Source organism: Aquarana catesbeiana, linkage group LG01 (genome assembly GCF_042186555.1).
Source record: "Aquarana catesbeiana isolate 2022-GZ linkage group LG01, ASM4218655v1, whole genome shotgun sequence".
In the NCBI taxonomy this organism is placed as follows: Eukaryota; Metazoa; Chordata; class Amphibia; order Anura; family Ranidae; genus Aquarana; species Aquarana catesbeiana.
In genome coordinates this window covers 431,528,429-431,555,410 of record NC_133324.1, presented here as the reverse complement: position 1 = coordinate 431,555,410, position 26,982 = coordinate 431,528,429, and the positions used below count along the sequence as shown (strand labels likewise).

The following is a 26,982-nucleotide window of genomic DNA, read 5'->3' as shown; positions in this document are numbered from 1 at the left end:
GAAGCAGCTAAATGTATTTTGGGGTGCAATTCCAGATGTGCCCATGGCCTGTGTGAGCAATATATCATTTAGTGACAACTTTGTGAAAAAAAAAAAAAGTGTCACATTCCCGCAACTTGTGTCAAAATATAAAATATTCCATGGACTCAACATGCCTCTCAGCAAATAGCTTGGGGTGTCTACTTTCCAAAATGGGGTCATTTGGGGGGGTTTTGTGCCAGCTGGGCATTTTATGGCCTTCAAAACTGTGATAGGTAGTGAGGAGTGAAATCAAAAATTTACGCCCTTAGAAATCCTGAAGGCGGTGATTGGTTTTCGGGGCCCCTTACGTGGCTAGGCTCCCAAAAAGTCCCACACATGTGGTATCCCCGTACTCAGGAGAAGCAGCTGAATGTATTTTGGGGTGCAAATCCACATATGTCCATGGCCTGTGTGAGCAATATATCATTTAGTGACAACTTTTTGTAATTTTTTTTTTTTTTTTGTCATTATTCAATCACTTGGGAAAAAAAAATAATATTCAATGGGCTCAACATGCCTCCCAGCAATTTCCTTGGGGTGTCTACTTTCCAAAATGGGGTCATTTGGGGGGGTTTGTACTGCCCTGCCATTTTAGCACCTCAAAAAAAATGACATAGGCAGTCATAAACTAAAAGCTGTGTAAATTCTAGAAAATGTACCCTAGCTTGTAGACGCTATAACTTTTGCGCAAACCAATAAATATACGCTTATTGACATTTTTTTTACCAAAGACATGTGGCCGAGTACATTTTGGCCTAAATGTATGACTAAAATTGAGTTTATTGGATTTTTTTTATAACAAAAAGTAGAAAATATCATTTTTTTTCAAAATTTTCGGTCTTTTTCCGTTTATAGCGCAAAAAATAAAAACCGCAGAGGTGATCAAATACCATCAAAAGAAAGCTCTATTTGTGGGAAGAAAAGGACGCAAATTTCGTTTGGGTACAGCATTGCATGACCGCGCAATTAGCAGTTAAAGCGACGCAGTGCCAAATTGGAAAAAGTCCTCTGGTCCTTAGGCAGCATAATGGTCCGGGGCTGAAGTGGTTAAAGTGTATTTTTCCCCAAAAAATTACATTTGCAAAACCGCTGTGCAAATACTTGTGACATAAAAAATTGCAATGGTCGCCATTTTATTCCCTAGGGTCTCTGCTAAAAAAAAAAATATAGGTTTAATGTTTCGGATTTAAACTTGTAAACAAAAAGTGTCAGAAAAAGCCTGGTCTTCAAGTGGATAAAATCAATCTTAATGTGTGTAGCCTGTCCCCTTGACAAAATAGGCAAAAGATTATTTTTCAGCTGGGGGGGGGGTTCAATTTTTTTTGCACTGCCTGGAGTTGAGCTTTAATTGAAAAGGACCAAAATGTTTTTTATTAACGAGTTGAATGCATCACTTGCTTGCTGCATTCTGACTCTGTCTATGAAAGTGTTGAATACAATGTTGATTATGCGTAACAAATATTCCAAAACGAATTGTACTTGAACCTAAATTATGCTTAGGATATATACATATATAACATACATAAAACACAGGGATTTACTGCATTTGGGTTTTACTTTGCTTATGGGAGTACGAAACGCAATGTTGATATGCACACTCTTTACACCGTCTGCTAATTTAGAGCAGCTTGTGATTGGCTATGACTCGTTTTCGCAATTGGAAGTCTTTGCCTTATTAACTAAGCTTGATCATGTAATAAATCTAAGTAACAGCACAAGAGTAAAATAAACCGAGCATGTAATTATTTTACTGTGAAAAATGATCAGAAAACCTACTTTCTTTAGTGATCATATCTCTAACAAATATTCCTCTATATATCACACGTGTCATGTAAGCGTTGCGGCTTGTAGTAAAATTCAGCAGACAAAGTAGAGGGCGGCAGAGAGCCACATTTTTATGATCTAACCCCAGCTGTGATTTATGAACAAGGTGACACCGAAATACATCAAACCCTGTACTGCCAGACACCTGCAAATATTCTTTACAAGCAAGTGCGATTTAAAAGCTTACATCTATGTCTTCAGGAACACCGTGTGACTTCATAGATGACAGTAGCTCCATTACAGGTATAACTTCTCCAGTCAGCATGGAAATTATACTCTGACCCTGTGGAAAAAACACAGCAGAGGTAGCTGGAAGTGCAGTTTGTTTTCAATATGATGCACAATTTAAAAGGAGGAAAATGTAGGGTTTGTTCTGATATATGAGTCAATAAGATTCCACTACAAATAATTATGTCAAATCAAAAACTAGACTTTCTAGGCCTACGTGTCCGTAGGCTTTCATCACATCTTCACTCTGTTACAAAACATTTCAAGACTCCAAAAACAAGGGATCAATATATACAGCTCCTTGACAAAGAATTCATACCCCTTGAAATTTTCCACATTTTGTCATGTTACAGCCAAAAACGTATATGTGTTTTATTGGGATTTTATGTGATAGACCAACACAAAGTGGCACATAATTGTAAAGCAATAAATAAAAGAAGTTGCGCTAAAAAAATGAGCAGTCACAATTAAAGTGACACAAAGTAAAAATAACAAATACTGCAAAGAATAGTGATCTTTCAGAAGGTGTCCATGTGCACATACAGCAATGAATATATATATATATATATATATATATATACACACACACAGCACAAAATGAGGCGAGTAAATGGAAAGATGAATAAAAGATGGACAACATCCAATTAAAGTGTAAATTCCAATATTCGTCAGTCTTCAAAGGAATGAGGAGATGAAGAAGATGTGAGAAGAGATGGATCACAATCTGAAGAGAAGGAACTCGGTGAGTAGGAACCCTACCAGATCGGGTGGACCTCCTCAAGGGCGGGGTCTTAAGCGCAGGCAAAATAAGCCCTCTGCGGGGACTGATGGATATCCGATGCCTCTGGCGTGTTCCAGTAGTGAACAGGGATCACTCCAGCATAGTGCGGTAAAAAGACCCGACAGGCAGAAACTCTGATCTGAAAAGATTCACTCGGACTCAAAGCCACGAGCGTAAAGAAACAAAAAAGCTCCAAACGTGAAGTAACGTTTTAAAAGGGAGGAGAGCCTTTATTGCTATTAAAACAAGCGATGACAAACCGCAATGTAACAAGTACAAAATACAAATAAAACAGCCGGAAAGCTAAAAACAAGCAAACACCTGTGTTCCAGGGTCACATGTGGCGTGATGGTGTCAGCGCATAGCACCACCCTACATGTTTCGCAATACCTTACGTCTTCCTGGGGCCTACATGTTTCGTAATACCTTACGTCTTCCTGGGGGCCTGGCCCCAGGAAGACGTAAGGTATTATGAAACATGTAAGGCGGTGCTATGCGCTGATGCCATCACGCCACATGTCACCCCGGAACGCGGGTGTTTGCTTGTTTTTAGCTTGCCGGCTGTTTTATTTGTATTTTGTACTTGTTACATTGCGGTTTGTCATTGCTTGTTTTAATAGCAATAAAGGCTCTCCTCCCTTTTAAAATGTTACTTCACGATTGGAGCTTTTTTGTTTTTTTACACTCGTGGCTTTGAGTCCGAATGTATCTTTTCAGATCAGAGTGTCTGCCTGTGGGGTCTTTTTATAGCACTATGCTGGAGTGATCCCGGTTCACTACTGGAACACGCCGGAGGCATCAGATATCCATCAGTCCCCGCAGAGGGCTTACTTTGCCTGCGCTTAAGACCCCGCTCTTGAGGGGGTCCACCCGATCTGGTAAGGGTTCCTACTCACCGAGTTCCTTCTCTTCAGATTGTGATCCATCTCTTCTCACTTCTTCATCATCTCCTCATTCCAGTGAAGACTGACGAATATTGGAATTTACACTTTAATTGGACTTAGTTGTTCATCTTTTATTCATCTTTCCATTTACTCACCTCATTTTGTGTTATATATATATTCATTGCTGTATGTGCACATGGACACCTTCTGAAAGATCACTATTCTTTGCAGTATTTGTTATTTGCACTTTGTGTCACTTTAATTGTGAGTGCTCATTTTTTTAACGCAACTTCTTTTATTTATTACTTTATTTACACATGAATAAATAAATTAATGAACCAAATGAAATAAAAAACACCAAATAAAACACAGTGCATTAAGTGACTTAGTGTTAACGCTGCTTACAATCATATGTGTCAATCCCTATACAATTGTTAAATACACACAATGTATAGCATAAAAGCAAATAGCAATATTTAAATGTCACACAATGACTATGTGACTAAAAATAAATAAATAAAATCTGTGAAAAATACACACGTGTACAAAATGTCCGTGATCGTGATAAAAAAAAACATCAACTGTGCCACAGCAAGTCCTTTATATTCCTGAAGTGTATTTAATCCTTCCACCACACCTATGTGTTCAGTGCTCCCTCTCCCAATAGACAGTCTCTCACCAGCTCCTTATGCCTCCACTTTCGTATGAGGCTATAAAGCATAGAAGTTTCAAGGCTACCGGTAGGGGTTAAGTGTATTCCATCCGGAGATTCGTTCCATATATAAATGAAAGAGAACTCCCAATAGTGTGATACCGTAAAACTTTTAATAATACACTCTTCAAATTACACTCCAAAAAATCCACTCACATTGTGCAAAAAATATAAAAGCACAGCAAATTCCACGGCAATCTGTAAACAGCAATACCAACACAGCAACTTGGATAAGCCTTCCTAGGGGGTATGCGGTCACGGCGGACCCTGCCACAGCTGGCGTGTAAGAAGTCTCTCTCACCCTCTCCTCGCCTGCCTGTCCGATGGATCCACCGTCTCCCCCGATAGGTGAACCGCAGAGCTTGCTTCCTCCTGTCACTAGTACGTGGTGTTTATCCTTCGCTCGGCCACGCCCCCGACATGTTTCGCTACACCTGTAGCTTAATCATGGGATAGGCCGCTCTAGACATCAGTCTCCCTTTATACCTCCTCTCCTCTCTAATCTGTTAGGGAAGTCAAAGTGCGCATGCGCACCCTTTGTGTTCCGCGCCTGCGCTCTCAGAGTGTCCCCGTGAGCGCAAACCCCCGCTAATCGCGGATGCCGGTCACTAGTTAATAGTTATTCATGTAGCGGTATCAGACTAACGCCACCCCTCTGCTTCATCACCATTATTTATGGCAACATCCCAGAGCGGTGGATCATCCAACAGCGCTGTAACATCCTGACATGTTTATCAAAGAACTCTCAGTGTGCTTCACACATAATTATATATCAATGTGTTCCAACATATATATTATATAAAATGTTATACAAAAATTGTCAATTCGGTTATTATTAACACAACCTATTGATATTTAAAAACTAAGTATCCGCAAAATGAATATATGACCTAAAAAAATATATAAAATGATAAGATAAAATGGACAAATGGAAATGGCTGGCAAAAATTACCACATACAAAATAGAATCAGACTTCTCTAATCTAGTTTTTGGTAAACCTAACATCATTTATTTTTTCTAAAAATATTTCAAAACAAATTAATTATTATTGTATATCTTAAAAAATGAAAAGACCCTGACTCCAAATAGTGACATGTCTGTAACCCTTTGGTTCCTATGCACAAATAGCAATTTCTGGAGTACCAGCTATCATTGCTCTTCATTACTTCTACAATTATGTTATTTACACTAATTGTCATTAAAAACATTAAAAATCGTGTTTAAAACATTAAAAATCATGTTTAAAACAAATATCACTTTTTTGGCAAATATTAGGCTCGTATTCATTACAGAGTGTGTGCATCAATTTTAAAGAGGGATCCTACACTCATCTTCTGTCAGACCTAAAGAGATTGATTGGTCAACTAAAAATCATTAATAAAGCAATTAAGGTCTAGTTCAATGTTGAGCCCTCTCGGGGTAAGACTTTTAAAAAGGAATATCCATTCCGTTTCTCTACGTGACAGATCTCTTACCCTATTGGAGCCCCTCCAAGAGGGATATATCACATCGATGCCACAAAATTGTAGCAGAGATGGGTCCGGTTGGTGTTTATCCTTAAAATGCATGGATACACTGTGGTACTTGTACCCATTTTTGATGTTGGTCAAGTGTTCGCTGATACGGATCTTCAACTGCCTTTTAGTTCTGCCAACATAATACAAACCACAGGGACACCACATAAGGTAGACCACATGTGTGGTGGTACATGTACTAAATTCTTTAATCTCGAACCTGTCACCTTCTCTGTTGGTGACACTTGTAATACCTCTATTACTAACCTTCACTGTTTTACAACAGACACACTTCCTGCAACAGAAGAAACCTCTAAAATTAAAGGACAGAGACCTTGGGTTTGGTGGATCCAAAATCTTTTTCACTATTTGATCTCCTATGCTTGGGGCCCTCCTATATATAAATCTCGGTTGGGCTGGTAGTATTCCTCCCAAGTGTTTGTCCTTACAGAGGATGTACCAGTATTTTCTATAGATATTTTCAATCTCTTTGTACTGGCAATGGAATCCAGATATAAAACTCAATTGATGTTGGGTGTCCTCTCTTTGTACTTCTTTTTCCTTCAAACATTGTTCCCTAGGGATTTCAGCTATTTCTTGTACAATTTTGGTTAGTACATCTTCCTTATAACCCTTCTGAATGAATTTCTCCTTCAGAACATTCGATTGAACCAGAAAATCTTCCGTCAAAGTACAATTCCGACGGATCCGCAATAGTTGGCCCTTCGGAATATTTTTTATCCATGATGGATGATGTCCACTGGCCACAGACAAATAGCTATTGCGGTCCGTCGGTTTGAAGTACACCTTGGTTCTTAACGTACCATTCACTTTCTCTATAGTGACATCTAAAAAGTTGATTATTTTATCACTAATCTGGTATTCCAATTTGATATTGTTTGTATTCCTGTTTAATTGTTCCAGAAATGCTTCCAAAGACTCCTTAGATCCCTTCCATATCAACAAGATGTCATCAATAAACCTTCGATAGAAAATCAATTGGGGTCTATTGATGTTGAACACACGTCTATCCTCCCATTCAGACATAAACAGGTTGGCGAGGCTGGGGGCATATTTTGCCCCCATTGCCATGCCAACCTGCTGGGAGAAGAACTGTCCATCAAACCAGAAGTAATTGTGGGACATGCAGAAGTCTAATGCATGTCCCACAAATTTCCTCTGTATTAACGGGATGTCATCCCGCTTGCTGAGTGCCCAATTAAGGGCCAATGCCGCATCCTCATGTTGTATGTTAGTGTAAAGAGAAGCCACGTCTGCTGTCACTAAGTAAGATGTTACTGCAGGGTCAAATTTCACTGGTTCCAACAGACGTAGCAAATCCGAAGTGTCCTTCAGGTAGGCTCTCGTTGTCTTCACACTGGGTTGGAGAAATTTGTCTAAATATTCGCCAAGCCTTGCAGTTACTGATCCATTTCCATTTACTATAGGTCGTGGAGGTGGGTGCTGGATATTTTTATGCACTTTAGGTAGCGTATATATCACTGGTATACGATTTGCGCTCGGTACGAGATATCTTTTTTCTTTGGGGTTTAGGGCCTTCAGCCCAAATCCCCATTCCACTAGTGCAGCCAATTGAACACTGTATGAGTCTGTAGGATTGATTTCAATTTCTTATATGTGTTTTGATCACTCATTAACTCCACCAGTTGTTCATGATAAAATTGCTTATCCATGATTACCACCCCTCCACCCTTGTCGGCTGGACGAATAATGATGTTTTTCCTATTTTCCAAGGAATCTATCCCCTCCTTAATGTAATGAGGGTTCACCCCTTTCTTGATCGGGAGTTCCTCAATATATCTCTCAATACCAAGTTTTTAAACACCTCCACATAATGATTATTTTGAATTTGGGGATTAAAAATGGATCTGTTCTTTAAGCCACTATCTATGTTAACTGGAGCCAGCGAAGCCCTCATTCTTGCCTCCACCGGATGGTTTAAAAAATGTTTCTTTATGTTCATCGAACGAATGAACTTGTGTGTATCAATGTACACCTGAAATTTATTCATTTTCTTTTTCGGTGCACATTTAAGACCCAGATTTAAGATGTTCATTTCCTTGTGGTCCAACGTGACTCCACTCAAATTATAAATCCCCGTGTTTACATGTCCCTCAGCTGTTTTTTTGGGTTGCTTTGATCTTCCTGCCCTGCATCCCCTCCTTCTTTTGGTGGGGCATTGTATTCATATTTTGCACGTGCGGGGGTCCAAGCCTTCCTCCCCCTCTCTGTTGTTGTGTTCGGGGGTATACTCTCGGTGTACCCCGTTTCCCTCCCCTCCCCCGTTGTCCTAAAAAAGAATGGTTGTATGACTGTGGGTCATAATAGCCTTCCTCTTCCAACCCTGTATATCTATTATACAACGGGACTGCATTGTTCATTTCCGAGTACTGCTTCGGTGGGGGGTGCTGTCTCCACTGATGGTATTCCTGTGGAGGGTTGTATCCTCGTAATTCATCGCCTCTATATGGTGATTGATAAATATAACCCCCCCTTCTTTGTGGGGTATTGTTTCTGGAGGGTCTAGGTGTTTGGTAGTTGTAATCTCCCCTTCCTTGTCGTGCTGGTCTAGGAGAGTATCCATATCCACCATTATAATTCGTGTTCCTCCCTTGGTTGTCCCCATTCTGGGTGGTGCTAGTAGATCCCTGTTCATTCTTTTTCACCGTAGTTTTTTGTTGGCGAATATTTAGACAAATTTCTCCAACCCAGTGTGAAGACCAGAGCCTACCTGAAGGACACTTCGGATTTGCTACTTCTGTTGGAACCAGTGAAATTTGACCCTGCAGTAACATCTTACTTAGTGACAGCAGACGTGGCTTCTCTTTACACTAACATACAACATGAGGATGTGGCGTTGGCCCTTAATTGGGCACTCAGCAAGCGGGATGACATCCCGTTTATACAGAGGAAATTTGTGGGACATGCATTAGACTTCTGCATATCCCACAATTACTTCTGGTTTGATGGACAGTTCTTCTCCCAGCAGGTTGGCGTGGCAATGGGGGCAAAATATGCCCCCAGCCTCGCCAACCTGTTTATGTCTGAATGGGAGGATAGACGTGTGTTCAACATCAATAGACCCCAATTGATTTTCTATCGAAGGATTATTGATGACATCTTGTTGATATGGGAGGGATCTAAGGAGTCTTTGGAAGCATTTCTGGAACAATTAAACAGGAATACAAACAATATCAAATTGGAATACCAGATTAGTGATAAAATAATCAACTTTTTAGATGTCACTATAGAGAAAGTGAATGGTACGTTAAGAACCAAGGTGTACTTCAAACCGACGGACCGCAAGAGCTATTTGTCTGTGGCCAGTGGACATCATCCATCATGGATAAAAAATATTCCGAAGGGCCAACTATTGCGGATCCGTCGGAATTGTACTTTGACGGAAGATTTCCTGGTTCAATCGAATGTTCTGAAGGAGAAATTCATTCAGAATGGTTATAAGGAAGATGTACTAACCAAAATTGTACAAGAAATAGCTGAAATCCCTAGGGAACAATGTTTGAAGGAAAAAGAAGTACAAAGAGAGGACACCCAACATCAATTGAGTTTTATATCTGGATTCCATTGCCAGTACAAAGAGATTGAAAATATCTATAGAAAATACTGGTACATCCTCTGTAAGGACAAACACTTGGGAGGAATACTACCAGCCCAACCGAGATTTATATATAGGAGGGCCCCAAGCATAGGAGATCAAATAGTGAAAAAGATTTTGGATCCACCAAACCCAAGGTCTCTGTCCTTTAATTTTAGAGGTTTCTTCTGTTGCAGGAAGTGTGTCTGTTGTAAAACAGTGAAGGTTAGTAATAGAGGTATTACAAGTGTCACCAACAGAGAAGGTGACAGGTTCGAGATTAAAGAATTTAGTACATGTACCACCACACATGTGGTCTACCTTATGTGGTGTCCCTGTGGTTTGTATTATGTTGGCAGAACTAAAAGGCAGTTGAAGATCCGTATCAGCGAACACTTGACCAACATCAAAAATGGGTACAAGTACCACAGTGTATCCATGCATTTTAAGGATAAACACCAACAGGACCCATCTCTGCTACAATTTTGTGGCATCGATGTGATATATCCCTCTTGGAGGGGCTCCAATAGGGTAAGAGATCTGTCACGTAGAGAAACGGAATGGATATTCCTTTTTAAAAGTCTTACCCCGAGAGGGCTCAACATTGAACTAGACCTTAATTGCTTTATTAATGATTTTTAGTTGACCAATCAATCTCTTTAGGTCTGACAGAAGATGAGTGTAGGATCCCTCTTTAAAATTGATGCACACACTCTGTAATGAATACGAGCCTAATATTTGCCAAAAAAGTGATATTTGTTTTAAACATGATTTTTAATGTTTTTAATGACAATTAGTGTAAATAACATAATTGTAGAAGTAATGAAGAGCAATGATAGCTGGTACTCCAGAAATTGCTATTTGTGCATAGGAACCAAAGGGTTACAGACATGTCACTATTTGGAGTCAGGGTCTTTTCATTTTTTAAGATATACAATAATAATTAATTTGTTTTGAAATATTTTTAGAAAAAATAAATGATGTTAGGTTTACCAAAAACTAGATTAGAGAAGTCTGATTCTATTTTGTATGTGGTAATCTTTGCCAGCCATTTCCATTTGTCCATTTTATCTTATCATTTTATATATTTTTTTAGGTCATATATTCATTTTGCGGATACTTAGTTTTTAAATATCAATAGGTTGTGTTAATAATAACCGAATTGACAATTTTTGTATAACATTTTATATAATATATATGTTGGAACACATTGATATATAATTATGTGTGAAGCACACTGAGAGTTCTTTGATAAACATGTCAGGATGTTACAGCGCTGTTGGATGATCCACCGCTCTGGGATGTTGCCATAAATAATGGTGATGAAGCAGAGGGGTGGCGTTAGTCTGATACCGCTACATGAATAACTATTAACTAGTGACCGGCATCCGCGATTAGCGGGGGTTTGCGCTCACGGGGACACTCTGAGAGCGCAGGCGCGGAACACAAAGGGTGCGCATGCGCACTTTGACTTCCCTAACAGATTAGAGAGGAGAGGAGGTATAAAGGGAGACTGATGTCTAGAGCGGCCTATCCCATGATTAAGCTACAGGTGTAGCGAAACATGTCGGGGGCGTGGCCGAGCGAAGGATAAACACCACGTACTAGTGACAGGAGGAAGCAAGCTCTGCGGTTCACCTATCGGGGGAGACGGTGGATCCATCGGACAGGCAGGCGAGGAGAGGGTGAGAGAGACTTCTTACACGCCAGCTGTGGCAGGGTCCGCCGTGACCGCATACCCCCTAGGAAGGCTTATCCAAGTTGCTGTGTTGGTATTGCTGTTTACAGATTGCCGTGGAATTTGCTGTGCTTTTATATTTTTTGCACAATGTGAGTGGATTTTTTGGAGTGTAATTTGAAGAGTGTATTATTAAAAGTTTTACGGTATCACACTATTGGGAGTTCTCTTTCATTTATATATGGAACGAATCTCCGGATGGAATACACTTAACCCCTACCGGTAGCCTTGAAACTTCTATGCTTTATAGCCTCATACGAAAGTGGAGGCATAAGGAGCTGGTGAGAGACTGTCTATTGGGAGAGGGAGCACTGAACACATAGGTGTGGTGGAAGGATTAAATACACTTCAGGAATATAAAGGACTTGCTGTGGCACAGTTGATGTTTTTTTTTTATCACGATCACGGACATTTTGTACACATGTGTGTATTTTTCACAGATTTTATTTATTTATTTTTAGTCACATAGTCATTGTGTGACATTTAAATATTGCTATTTGCTTTTATGCTATACATTGTGTGTATTTAACAATTGTATAGGGATTGACACATATGATTGTAAGCAGCGTTAACACTAAGTCACTTTATGTAGTGTGTTTTATTTGGTGTTTTTTATTTCATTTGGTTCATTAATTTATTTATTCATGTGTATATATAGTTCAATATACACCCGTAAAAGTGTGTTCACTAGATTAGGTAATTCACTGTAAAAGGTGGGAATACAAAAGTTTTTTGGAGATAGCGCCACGTTTTAAATTCGTCACGTGGGGTGTAGTGCACCATTGTCACGTCACAGATTTGAATACTTTTTGCACAGTTTATACTCACCAAGTGGCAGCTATAGATAGGCTATACCAACCGATGATAATCATCATTTAGGTTGATTTTCCGAGGTGCAGTGGTGGTCAACTAAGTATAGGGTGGCCATTATACCTAGAAGAACCGTTTATTTATTACTTTATTTACACCATAGTTATATTTGATGGTTTTTGTTGCTGCTTTGGTTTCCCAAGTATGTAATCCTTTAGCGCGGTATGTATTTATCTTTACTTATAATTGTGAAGTGGAAGGAAAATCATAAATGGTTTTCAAAGTTTTAAACAGATAAATATGTGAAAAGTGTGGCGTGCATTTGTATTCGGCCCCCCTGTCAATACTTTGTAGAACCACCTTTCACTGCAATTACAGCTGCAAGTCTTTTTGGGGATGTCTCTACCAGCTTTGCACATCTAGAAAGTGACATTTTTGCCCATTCTTCTTTGCAAAATAGCTCCAGCTCTGTCAGATTGGGTGGAGAGTATCTGTGAACAGCAATTTTCAAGTCTTGCCACAGATTCTTAATTGGATTTAGGTCTAGACTTTGACTGGGCCATTCTAACACATGAAAAACAATTGAATGGTTGTGCGCTGCCCCAGTGATAAGAATATAAGTATAGCTGCTGCTACCACCAATGTGTTCCCACATCCAAATAGGTATTTTATATCTGTTTTTATATCAATGTGGTAGCGCTGCTAGATAAATAAACATAAATAAATTGATAATATATACAATCAAACTTCATAAAAGGTGCATAAGCCACTGTGCAAAATAACAAAAAATTAATAAATATGCAAGGTGATGCAAAAATGATACAAAAAGTCCATAATAAAAGTGAATGTGCCACTGTAAAAAAATATTGGAAAATGAATATATAAAGTGATGAAAAAATATGAAGAAAAAAGTCCACAATAATAAGAGAGAATCTTCTAACAGATAAAAGCTCTAAAAAATCTCTACTTGTGAACCATATTTCTTGAATACACAATGGGGTTGGTCAAAGCTTAATTTGAACAAGCTGAAGTTAGAAGCTAATTGGCTACCATGCACAGCTGCACCAGATTTTGCACTCTCCAGTTTTAGTAAATCAACCCCAATGTGACTCCACTCCGTGACTTGTGCCCCCTTCACCAAGTGCAATGCAGGCTCACCTCCAACACTGACCCCTAGGGGTCAAATGGGCTTATAACCTGATACTCTGGTTCCTTAAGACACTGTGCAATTCCCCTTAAAGGGTGGCTCAACAAATTTACCCTGCCAAGACAGCTCGGCTTATTCTCCAGATTAAGCCACGTGGATGGTGGCGTAATACGTAGAGGTGGAGCCTGGTGGTGGGACTATCAGCTCAATATGCGAGACTTGCTGGATGATTGTTATATGCCTTGTTTTTAATCAATAAATGTAATTGCATTGTATGAAGCTGAGGTGGGGAGGTGTGTTCAGACTTAAACCTCAGGTACTGCACTATTGGAAGCATATTTAACTTTCCATGTCATTCTGGAGCTGTTGGTGACCTATGTTGAGCCATCCTTAAAGGGGAATTGCCTTAAGGCAGGGGACTTCAAACTATGACCCCCCAGTTGTTCAGGAACTACAATCCCCATCATGCCTAGTCATGTCTGTGAATGTCAGAGTTTTACAATGCCTCATGGGATGTGTAGTTCCGCAACAGCTGGAGAGCTGTAGTTTGAAGATTCCTGCCTTAAGGAACCAGAGTATTAGTTTAAAAAGCCCATTTGACACCTAGGGGTCTATGCTGGAGGTGAGCCTGCATTGCACTTGGTGAAGGGGGCACAAGCCATTGAGTGGAGTCACATTGTGTGTTCGTGAAATATGGTTCACAAGTAGAGACTTTTTAGAGCTTCTCTTTTATTATTGCGGACTTTTTTTCATCATATTTTTTCATTACTTTATATATTCATTTTCCAATATTTTGCACAGTGGCATATGCACTTTTATTGTGGTCTTTTTGTATCATTCTTGCATCACCTTGCATATTTATTCATTATTTATTTGTTATTTTGCACAGAAATTCCAATCGCCAACACATACGAGCTGAGAAAAATTAAGTTCAATAGCCAGTGTGGCTTTTCTGTTTGATTCCGAGCATGCATGGAACTTTGTGCGTCGGAATTGTGTACACACGATCGGAATTTACGAGAACGGATTTTGTTGTCGGAAAATTTGAAATCCAGATCTTAAATTTTATTTGTTGGAAATTCCGACGGAAAATGTCTGATGGAGCCTACACAGGTTGGAATTTCCGACAACGAGCTCCCATCGAACATTTCCCGTTGGAAAATCTGACCATGTGTATGCGGCATTAGTGTTCCAATGAGGAAAGCTGCAGTTTAAAAGGTGTAGAGAGGGAGTGCATAATTGACCACTGGAAGAAGGCGAGCCAGAGAAATGGTGATACTGTGAGCTGCAGTGTCCGAGAGGGGGAGACTGAGACAAATGAAGGATTCAGCTCAGGAAAGGTATCACACGTAACTGCATTTGGTACTTGTTTAGACAATCATACAGGAGCCTTTACACCCTACTGACATTGGTGCGAGTTGTCATATGACTTTTGACATCAAAGTCGCACGACAAGTCAATTCAAACATGTGCGACTTCAAAGTAGTTCAGGCACTACTCTGGTTCAACTTTCATGCAACCTTGGAATTGTACAAGTGTGAATGAGACATTAGCCATACTTTAACTTTCACTATCAGTGAGGGATTTTGCCAACATGAGTGAAATTGCTATCAAAAATAATGACTGCATATCTTAGGCCTCGTTCACACCTGGGCGCCTACAATCGCAGGCAGAATCATCGCGATTCTGCCCACGATCCCAAAGTGCTCAGGAAAACTGACAAATCGCACCACACTTGTTTAGGTGCAGTTCATTTTCAATGGCACCTAAACTTGAGTGCAATTCTGACGCGATTGTCGTGTGATAAATCGTGCTGTAATCGCAGCAAAGCTCTTTGCCCAACATAAGCTTCTGCTCCGTCAAGGTTTGCTGTGATTTATCGAGGTAGAATCACGCCCGTATTCATTTGCCACTGAAAATGAATGACACCTGAACAAGCGTGGTGTGATTTGTCAGTTTTTGCAGAGCGTTTTGAGATTGCGGGCAGAATTTTAGCAATTATGCCCGCGATTACAAACGCCCAGGTGTGACCGGGTCTGAATAATATTTAGGTTTTCAATAGAAAAAAAATCATCATGACAAACTGTACCAAACGAAGTTATAGTACTTATATAGTAGATATACTCCTGCAGCTTATGAATGGACCCTATTGTAGGAAAAATGCCTACAACTTACTAATTGGATCCTATGGCAGGAAGAACTTCACCTTGGTGAATGGATTAGTGAATGGACCCCGTGAGAAGAAAATCTTCTGCAGCTTGGTGAATAGACCTTATGGCAGGAAAAACTCTGCCATTTATTAAATGGATCCCTTGGCAAGGAAATGCTATGAATGATTTGCTTGCACTTGGCAGCATTATCTCACTGCAGGCTAATACCACGTACCCTCTACAAAAGCTGAATGAAATCTATGATTTTGTTCCATATTTTCAAAGCCAAGACAACACATACGTTATATTATACCAAATATCGATAAATTATAATTGCTTCCTGTAACCTTTTAGGAATTTACCATGCATGTCCTGTTGTGATTTGATTTTAGAGGCCATGAATAAGTAGAAAGCTCCTCTGCTGACAACAATCATTTTAAGGAGCCATTAAATTTAAAGTCTAAGTCAATTATGTAAAGTATATTGTGATAACATTCCTGTATACATATAAAAAAGTTTCAGGAAATCAATGAAAAAGGAGTTTACAAGATGTTATACTGCAATGAAAGATTTATCAACAATGCTGATTAACAATGGCAAATGTCCCTTTTAAAAAGGGTACAACATGCCAAATACATTATTTTAAGTTATGTTGTATAGCTAAGAGTAAAAAAATATACAGGAAGCCTGGAAGAAGGACAAAGTCATTTTATAGAGATTTCTATACAGCATTTTGCTGAAGTGCTCTGAGAAAGAGATGTACACTGAATGAACAGTAATGCGATTCCACAGTATTCACCACTGCCATCTGTATGACTCATATGTCTCCATAGACTTCGATGACGTGCTGCGTACTCACTCTTCTCTTACCTGTGACCGAGTTACAATATATAATTGCCAGCATTATCAGGATGTGTAACTGTCCCCTGGCAGGTATAAAGACCTGTGGAAATGATTAAAGCCCAAACCCTCCCAAAACTTTTATTATTTCACGTTGGATGGAGTGGGGAAGGGTTATAGCCTCTGCCAGGTTTTTATTACCGTGTCCCTACTGATTTTTCTTTTTTTTTTTAAACTGCGGGCAATGTTTTTATTAGTTTGTGCTTTCCAGTTCTATTGATAATTGCATAACAAAGAGGCTTTGTTTGTCATACACCGTATAATAGCGTGGATTTGCAAGATTCCATACTAAGACCTCTTTCACACTGTGCCACCACCGGTAAAGCGGCGCTATTTTTAGCGCCGCTTTACCGTCGTTTTAGCGGTGCTATTCGGCCGCTAGCGGGGGCGGTTTTAACTGAAAACAAAGCTGCGTTTTGCCGGCGGTATCGCAGCGCTGCCCCATTGATTTCAATGGGGAGCAGCGGTGGAGGAGCGGCGAGTTCACCGCTCCAAAGAAGCTGCAGGCAGGACTTTTTCTGACGCTCTACCAGTGCGCCGCTCCAGTGTGAAAACCCTTGGGCTTTTACACTGGAGTGAATGGAGCAGCTGTTTTAGGGCGGTTTGCAGGCGCTATTTTTAACGCTATAGCGACTGAAAAACGCTCCAGTGTGAAAGGGGTCTAAGGCACCTATGGACACTTTTTCTTTAGAGTCAGAATTCATTTTTTTAGAGGACACTTATTGAAAGTTTATGTGGATCACTCCCCCCCCCCCCCCCCTTTCATTGCAATTTTTGTTAGAATTTATTATCTGTGATTGCGCACTCATTTGTGTATATATTGTTTGAATTAGTATTTTGATTCTCGAGCAGCAGCATTCGCACATTTACACAATTCATCACATAATATTTTGGGTACACGCAGAATATAATTTATATATATTTAGACTAAATATGAAGCTAAAGATCTTGTTTTTGTGCAGTTGGGTACTTTAAGATTCATATTGTGAAGACCATTAGCATTCTGCTCCTTTAAAGTGCACATAAGTATGCATTAAAAAAAAAAAAAATGGCCATACCTTGTGCATCCATATCCTTCCTTTTCGGATGATGTGTGTGAGGCGGGCCACACAGACTCTGTGTAGAGGCAAGTAGAAGCTCAGCTCTGTTTGTGGCAATATTACAGAGAGGCCATATGTGCTCCGATCGCCATTCCAGTTTCCATCAAATATAAGCGAAACAATGATTACCCCCTTCTCTGAAAGCACAAAAAACTTGACATCAATAGCCCCGCTCTCTGCATTTCTCAGAATCTCGCCGTTTAAAGTGTGATTTGCCAGGAATGTAATCTCTCCATCGCTAAGCACTTCCTCATCATTCTTCGGGGCCCAGATGTGCCTTACTCGTGGGCCTAGGATGTTATCCCAGTAAGCAAATGTGGCAGCCAACAGAGGTGAATAGCCATCTATGCTTATTAAAGTCTTGGCTACTGCTGGAGAAGGTGGAGGACAAAGGGCTGACATCTTCACATCTCATTGGCAGACAGCTTCATTCCTGCATCAGGAAAGCATAAATCAGTTTTAATTGATGAATTAAAAAAAAACAAAAAACACTACTGTTAGTTACTACTCTACCCACCCCATTCCATAGTATGAGTAAAAGTTCTATTGTCATGGATAATGGGATTGCTCCAGGAAACCTGTCCTCTATTTTAAGGGCTGGTTCACACCACAATTTCTGAGTTCTGGATGCATTTCTGCATGCACAATTTTGATGCGTTACGTTGCCTTTTTTCCCATCTTTTCTTTTACATCTTAATTAACAACTTCAGCTCTGGAAGATATTCCCCCCTTCTTGACCAGGCCATTTTTTTGCACTGCACTACTGTAACTGGCGATTGCGCAGTCATGCAACACTGTACCCAAACAAAATTTATATATAATTTTTTTTCACACAAATAGTGCTTTCTTTTGGTGGTATTTGATCACCACTGGGTTTTTTATTTTTTGCGATATAAATGAAAAAACGCCGAACATTTTTGAAAAAAAAACAAAAACAAACTATATTCTTTACTTTCTGCTGTAAAATATATACAATTAAATAATAAAGCAAATCAAGTTTCTTCATAACATTTTATGGCCAAAATGTATTCTGCTGATTAAAAAAAACAAAAAAACAAAAACAAAACAATTAGTGTATATTGATTGTTTTGCGTGAAAGTTAAAGTGCCTACAAAACAATGGTATATAAAACTAGAATGATTTTTTTATACTACTAATGGCAGGGATCCACGACTTTTAAGCGGGAAAGCAACATTGCGGCGGACAATCGGACATTGACGCTGGGGGGGAAACGAATTGCTACTGACAACACGAGTGTCAATAATACAGTGATCAGTGCTAAAAATGTGTACAGTGTGTTGCTTTTTACTAATGATCTCAGTTTCACATCCCAGCTTTGCAGGGATGAGAAACTGTGTACAGAGCTCTGAGTTGAATTTCAACACAGAGCTCTCAGGTGTGAATGTACACAGCTGATCAGCATGTCTCAGTGAATAATTGGCGGGAGATTTGCTGACAGGCTCCCACATCCTAAACCCGGAAGTAGGCAGCGACGTAACATTACGTAGATTTGCCTACAGAGGCCAGTTGCCTGTGGTAGGATGTGGGCGGGTGGTTGTTAAGTGGTTAAGGATATTTGCATTTTGATGTTTTTTTGATGTGTTTTGCAGCATTCCAGAATATTTCCATACAGAAAAAAAATGCATCATGTTCTACTTTTGTTGACTGCACTGAAATGCACGTGTCGGTGTGAACTATGGACATTAGAATCCATGTTGAGCACTGTCCATGCATTTTTAATGCAAAATAAAAACGCACGGTGTTAATTTTTATCAATCTGATTTAGATTCACTTTGTTACTGAGATCTGATATGCCCTTCCTTTAAATCTCCATCCTACTGTCCAATAAGACTACCTCAATGGTACACTCATAAGACAAGAGCTATCTGATCTCTGTTGGATAAATGCAGCATTAATCCCCACAACCACCTGCATTTCACACCTCATTTATAAAATGCAGGCTGCTATGTGGAGCCTGCAGTGTACCATTGAGAGAACTAGTGACTAGTGGAGAGGTTAGTTACATGACTGTCAGGTCACATAATAAGGATCCCCTTCTTTCAACTCAGCATGCTTTAGAGTCCTGTAAAGGACATCACAAACAAACTCACAAGTGTTAAAGCCCCTAATTAAACCCTTCTATTTGCCAAGGATGGCACCATCTTAGCCTCTATTTATACCTGCAATTGCCATGGTGCTGTGAATAGATATGACACAAGCCATCTAAAGGCTTGAAAGAGTTGACATAAATACTTTAGCAACAGTGACAGTTATCGCCAGAGACATGCCTGGAAGATAACATACAGTGCACATGTGCTAGTTGGCAGAATGTAAATCGGAACATGTCAGAAAATAACATTGGTCTGTTTGAGCAAGGATTTAATAACATTTATAACAATTTATAACTTTCTTTTGGGAAAAAGTTAAAGTAGATCTCCATGATTTCCTCACCACATCAACAGATGCATTGTCTCTGTGCGTGAATCACAGCCACGCTGTCAGTTTGTGTATAACTTAAGCTGACCATAGATGGATTAAAATTCAGCCGGTTCAGCAGGGACCGACCAAATTTAAATCCATCTTTGGCCATTCCCGTTCTAGTGTTCAACTCCTATCAAACAGGACAGCTGGAAAAATTGTGTTTGATTGGCGCATGTCCCCACTTACTCTGCTGGTCAGTGTCCTCTCTTACCTTCATGGTCATAGTCAACTCTTATGCCCCGTACACACGGTCGGACATTGATCGGACATTCCGACAACAAAATCCTAGGATTTTTCCGACGGATGTTGGCTCAAACTTGTCTTGCATACACACGGTCACACAAAGTTGTCGGAAAATCCGATCGTTCTGAACGCAGTGACATAAAACACATACGTCGGGACTATAAACGGGGCAGTACCCAATAGCTTTCATCTCTTTATTTATTCTGAGCATGCGTAGCACTTTGTGCGTCGGATTTGTGTACACATGATCGGAAATTCCGACAACGGATTTTGTTGTCGGAAAATTTTATAGCCTGCTCTCAAACTTTGTGTGTCGGAAAATCCGATGGAAAATGTGTGATGAAGCCTACACACGGTTGGAATTTCCGACAACAAGGTCCTATCACACATTTTCCGTCGGAAAATCCGACTGTGTGTATGGGGCATTACTCTGCCATCAGTGTCCCCCTTCCCCCTAATGGTCAAGTAAAAAAAGTAAATAATGCAGGGTCACATCCAGGCTCCTTGGTTGTCCCTGTCCAACCCACGATGCACCCGCTGTCAGCATGCCTCTCTGAGCCTGTCAGCTTCCTTATGACAGGCTCAGAGAGGCATGTTGACAGATGTATCACAAACGAATGTTATACAGCGCTCAATTGCTAATCATTTTAAATCCTCTATCCCCCTATGTGCCAACAATCCAATACTGCACAGATTGGTGTCTTCGGCACAGAAGCTCAGTCCTCTCAAGCAGGTCTCTATCAGACAGATCGTGCACATTTTAGGACTGACGATGGTGGCCATCCCAGGGGTAACCTGGACACAGCAACATTCAAGCAACCTGCAACATTTTTTTGCTAGACAATTGGGATCACGGACAGAATTCTGCGGACAGGGTAGTTGCTCTTCCAGAAGGAGATTCTTTGGGACTCTCTTGGTGGAAGAATCCTCTGAATTTAGGTTTAGGGTACCCCTGGGATCAGGAGGCGCCATGCCGAATTACGGGCACCAGTACCTGGGGTTGGGAAGGCTCATTCAGGGACTCGTCAAGTTCAAGGGGCCTGGTGTCCGAAACTGGCATTTACCTCTTCCAACTACAGGGAACTCCTGGTGGCAGGCAATGCCTTAAAGGCGTTTTCAGGTATTATTCAAAGGAAAGACATCTTCTTTTTTCAGACGATGTCACCATTGTGGCATATGCGAACAAACAAGGAGGCACAATTTTCCCCTCTCTGCAAGCCCTATCCCAGGAGATCTTGAGTTCTCTGAAGGTGGTCCACCTCAAAGGATCAGATAACATTCTGACAGACTACCTTAGTCAATTTTCAGTGAAACAGAGGGAGTGGGAGTTGAACCTGGAGGTTTTTGCACAAATTATGGCCAGGTGTGGGACATCCGAAACAGATCTATTCGCCTCCTGTAACTACGGGAAGGAAAAATTCTTATCGCCCTGCATTGTCCGAGGAGAAGCTACAATGGTGAACAGCGGCGCTAGATAAAAGGCGATAGCATAAAAATATATGGCAACTGGAATATACACTTGGTATGCATGAATCATGTGTGTGAACATTCACACATAAATATGTTAAAACACATAGTCCATGGATAGTCTGTAATCTTGTATTATCAGCACCTGGAGGCAGCACCCTTAAGCCTTGTACACACGGTACGATTGTTGACCAACCGAGCGTCTGATTTTTGTCAAAAGGGATTGTGCAAGGATCTTGTCTTGCATACTAACAGTAAGCAAATTGTCGTTTGATAACACGAACGTAGTGACATACTATGAGGAATTTCCGCTCTTGAATGCCACCCTTTGGGCCCCTTCTGCTAATTTCAGGTTTGGTAAGCATTGATTCCAAGCATGCATGTTTGCATGCATGACGTGGAGCCATTGTCCGCTGAAAATTTACTAGCCTGTCATCCAACATTTGTTGGCCAAAAATTGGAAAACAATTGTCTAAAGGAGCGTACTAACGATAAGAATTTAGGACAACAGTCTGTCAACAGACAATCCCCTTCCAACAATTGAACCGTGTGTACGAGGCTTTAGAGTGAAACAGTGGACTCTGTATTGAAAAGGGAACAGAGGGGGCCAGACGGTCTGATGAAGGAGCTGATGCTTTGAAAGGCATTATCGCCCCTTTACTTGTGAACAGTCGTATTTCCTGTTCCTATGACGCAACGTCCGGTACCATCTTGCGGTTCACGCTCGTCACGGCCGTGATCAGCTGCTTGTTGTTTTCCAGCTCTCCCTGGACCCATGCAACACCATCAGCGCTCCAGGCTCCCAAGGCTAATAGGACTCTCTAGAGCTTCCGGGACTAGATTTTAACCACATGCTGAACTCAGTCATCTTACTTGTGAGTTACTACTTGTTTTTATTAAAATTCATGATTAATACTGCACTCAGTCTGGCTCCCCTCTGTTCTGATTGCGAAGAGAAGCTCATTTTTCTATGTCCCTACTGATCTTCTCTCCATGGACCCTTCCAGACTGGCAGGACCTTCTCCTTCAGGGGCCAGTGATTCATCCCAATCCACATATCTTTGGTTTGACAGCCTGGAGGCTGAGAGGAAGATCCTCAGGAACAAGGTATGCTCAGAGAAGGTAATTGATACCATTCCGATTAGCTGAAAACTTTGCACTAGAAAGATTTATTCCAAGGTCCGGAAGACCTTCCTCTTCCCGGAAGAAGAAATCAGGGAAACAATTCTGTTCCCACAGTCCTAGACAAGTGTCTGATGCCTAGCACCCTTACGGTGCAGGCAGCAGTTTTATCAGTTTTCCTGAATCTTAAATTGGCAGAAGTCCACACGCAATATTCCCCACGCACACATTCAAGAAAATGGCTGTTCAGTAATGCTGGGTGCTGTAATGACCATAGGCTGGTGGAAACCATGGACAATCAAAGTGAAGAAACAACATCATCACACCAAAGATTCCTTAAAAAGGAACCAAAGCTTTATTTTTATGGTCACATGGTAAACATACAACAATGTTTCGGAGCCACACATGGCCCCTTCATCAGGCAAGTGTCACTTGCTTGACCAAGGGGCCCTACGTGGCTAGGAAGCATTGCCATATGTTAACCATGTGACCACAAAAATAAAGCTTTGGACCCTTTAGAGGAATCCTTGGTGGGCGGATGACATTTCTTCACTTAGATTGGCAGAAAATTCCTTAGTTAAAAGATTTCTGTTGACTAAGCAAGGATGTACTCCTATGGTGTTAAAGGCAGTGGCTCCCTGGGACCGGTCCCTAGTTTTGCATGCCTTAACTAAAGAGACTTTTGAACCTTTGTCTAGCTGTTCTGACTCTAAAGATTGCATTTTTGTTAGCCATTACTACAGCCAGAAGATTTGGGGGATTTTTATGTATCCCTATTTGTGTGTTTTGAAAGATAGGGTTATTATCAGACCAGATCCTATCTCCCTAAGGTGTCTTCAGATTTTCATCAATTTAGTAGTTCTTCCATCATTTTATAAAACTCTCCTAAAAATGAGAAGGAAGTTCCGTTCATTTTAGGGACGCAAGAGGGTGTCTCCTCAAGTATTTGGAATTCTCATATCATTTCCATGAGATAGTTCTATTTAGCGGACCAAATAAAGGTCTTTCGACTTCCAAAAGCTGTTTAGCCAGGTGGATCCATGAGACTTTTTTTTTTTTTTTAATTTTACCGAAATCCTTAACATACACAAAAGGAAGTTGTACTACATAAAAAAAAAAAAAAAAAAAAAAAAAAAAAAAAACACACAACACCACACAATTTACATTCCACATCGTACTTTACATCAGAATATATACCAATTCCCCTCTCCCCAACACCCCCCCCCCCCATCCTCCCCTCCTTTCCCCCTCTCACCACTCTGATTCTATTCTGTTTCACCCATTAAAGCAGGCCTCCTCCCTCTCTCCAACTTATTACCTCCACATATTTCCACATCTTCTTGAACTCTTTCCAGCTTTCCCATTTATCAATCACCTCGTCACTTTTTTCTCTCCCCGCTACTTCCCAATTTCTCCATGTTACATGTATCTTCTATAGCATTTATCCATTCCCAGATCCTAGGGCCTTCTACTTCTTGCCACTTTTTGGGTATAAGGCTTTTCGCGGCACTCAACAGGTGGGGAATTATTGACTCTTTGTATTTTTTTGACGGAGCCTTCCACTCCATGAAATAAACATATCCACAGTTCTTCCGGGATTTCTTTTTTAGTAATTTCCGTTATTAGGTGTAAAACCTCTTTCCAATATTTTTGGATCTTAGGGCACTCCCACCACAGGTGGGCCATCGTTCTTACCGCCTTACATCCTCACCAACATTCCGGGGATTCTCCCGGTTGAAATTTACATGTTTTATCTGGGGTTGCGTACCACCTCGCGAGGCATTTATAATTAATTTCAGCCGTCCTTATATCTACAGCGGAGCTATGTGTTAGTGTCAAAATCTTTCCAATATTGTGTTTTTTACCCCGTATCCCCAATTCTTTTTCCCATTTGTTAAAGTATGGCGGGACCTCCAGTTCTTCCACTTCTATTAGGATTTTATAAATTTTAGAGATATTGTTTCTTTTATTCACTACTGTACATAACCCTTCCAGCGGCGTTAGTTCATCTCCTGTTCTTATTGGTTGAGGCAAGTTCTATACGAAGTGCTTCAGCTGGATGTAGCGCCATTCATTTATCACTATTACATCCGTGCTGTGTTGCATCTCTTGAAATGTGCTCATTTTCCCCTTTCATATTATATCTCTTAATTGTGCATTATCCCTTATTATCCAGTTCCCACCTATTATTCTTTTACCTGGTTTAAAATAATCATTTTCTTTCAACAAACTTAAAGGTGAGTTGTACATCCACTTACTTTGCTTGTGAATCAAATCCCAAATTTTAAGTGCGTTACGTGTCATTTCATGCGTGTTAACACCCAGTGCCCTGTATTGTGGGGTGTTCCATATTATACTTCTTAGTTGTGCACCACACATATTATTCTCTAACTTAACCCACCTTTTATCCATTCAACTACTCGTGATAGCACCACTGCATTATAACATTTAAGGTCAGGGACCCCCAAGCCCCCTTGTTTTTTCCCTTGGCTTAATACAGAAAATGAGATTCTAGGTTTTTTTATTTTGCCAAATAAATTTCATTAACATAGTTTTTAGTGCTTTAAAATAATATTGTGGTAATGATATCGGCAGCATTTGGAATTTGTACATTATTTTGGGTAATATAACCATCTTTACGGTGTTAATGCACCCTATCCAGGAAAGGGGTCTTATTTCTATTTTTTTATTTCTTTTTTTTAATTTCGTCTAATGAGGGTTAGCCGTATCCCCAAATATTTTACCTCCTTCCTCCATGGCAATTGGAATTCCTTTTGCAGGTTCTTATATTTACTTAAATTTATATTGAGGATCTATAATTTTGTAAGATTTATTTTAAAGTTTGACAACTCTCCATATTGTTTTAATAAAAGATTTGGCATTGTCATCCTAGGGTTCGATATATAGAACACCACATAAATCGGCAAACGCTGCCAGTTTATGTTTTTCCTACCCTGTATTAATACCTCTTATATCTGGGTTGCTTCAGATCGTAGCAAGGAGAGGTTCTAGGGACAGCACAAAGAGAAGTGGAGATAGGAGACATCCCTGTCTCGTCCCATTTCTCATTTCAAAGGAGGGGGATGGCATCCCGTTGATGTTTACTGTCGCAGTTGGTTGTTTATACAGTACTTTGATCAATTGGATCATTCTTGGGCCCACTCCCATAGATTCCAGTGTTTCTATCATGAATCCCCAGTCTACCCTGTCGAAAGCCTTTTCGGCGTCCATCGACAGGACTAGAACTGGGGACCCCCCCTTTTTTTTATTTTCTGGGAGGAGAAGCAACGTTCTCAATCCGTTGTCTCTCCCCTCCTTCCCTGGAATGAACCCCACCTGGTCCGTGTGTACCAGGCTATTCATCAAATCCTTCATCTTTGTCGCTAATACTTTAGCATACAATTTTGTATTGGCATTTAACAAGGATATTGGCTGGTAGCTAGAACAAAGCGTGCCATCTTTCCCCTCCTTCAAAACAACTGTTATTGAGGCCGCCAGGGCTTCTCCACTCATCCCAAATTCTGTCCCCAATCCATTCATATAATGACATAGTTTGGGGACTAAAATCTCATTATACTTTAAGTAAAAAGTTGTAAAACCATCCGATCCTGGACTTCTACCCGAGGCCGATTCTTGTAAAGCTTTATTGATTTCTTCCTCCGTTATAGGTTTTTCTAACATATCCTTTTCACTTTCACTTATTTGGGGTAAGCAAGCTTTTTTTAAGAAATCTTTTATCTTTTCTGTATCCTGTTGTCTCTTCTGATTTACAGAGTACAATGCCCCATAGTAGCTCTTAAACACTTCCGCTATCTCCTTGGCCTTATATACCATCTCCCCCCTCCTGTTTTGTATTTTTTCTATGAAATTTATTGATTTTTTTCTTTTTTAACATTCTAGCTAAATGTTTACTCGCTTTGTTTCCCCATAAGTATCTTTCTTTTGAGATTCTATTGAATGTCCGTGTCGTCTCCAGTTCCATCAGATCTTTTAATTCATCTCTCCATTACTAATGTGTGATATATTTCCTGATGTTGACCTTTATGTTTTTTTATGTCTTTGTTCCAATCTGTATATATCTTCTATGAATGATTTCATATTTTTTGTTCTCTCTTTTTTTTCCCTGCTCCTATGGCAATAAGGATACCCCTAATGTAGGCCTTGTGCACCTCCCATAGGGTAGCATCTGATATTTCTTTTGTGTCATCAATCAGAAAATATTGTTCTATTTCTTTTTTAACCC

At 40.2% G+C, this 26,982-nt stretch overlaps 1 protein-coding gene across 3 annotated transcripts in view; it reads right to left on the bottom strand.

Annotated features, from left to right (window-relative positions):
* Positions 1-26,982, bottom strand: part of C9orf72 (C9orf72-SMCR8 complex subunit) — a 99,880-nt gene that overhangs the window by 46,654 nt on the left and 26,244 nt on the right. For all 3 annotated transcript variants that reach the window (XM_073635860.1, XM_073635864.1, XM_073635865.1), the window contains exons 2-3: positions 17,385-17,859; positions 2,033-2,128 (exon numbers count right to left, since the gene is read on the bottom strand). In XM_073635860.1, the coding sequence (XP_073491961.1) occupies positions 2,033-2,128; positions 17,385-17,828 (540 nt within the window). In that variant the 5' untranslated portion in view covers positions 17,829-17,859. The remainder of the gene's footprint in view (positions 1-2,032; positions 2,129-17,384; positions 17,860-26,982) is intronic.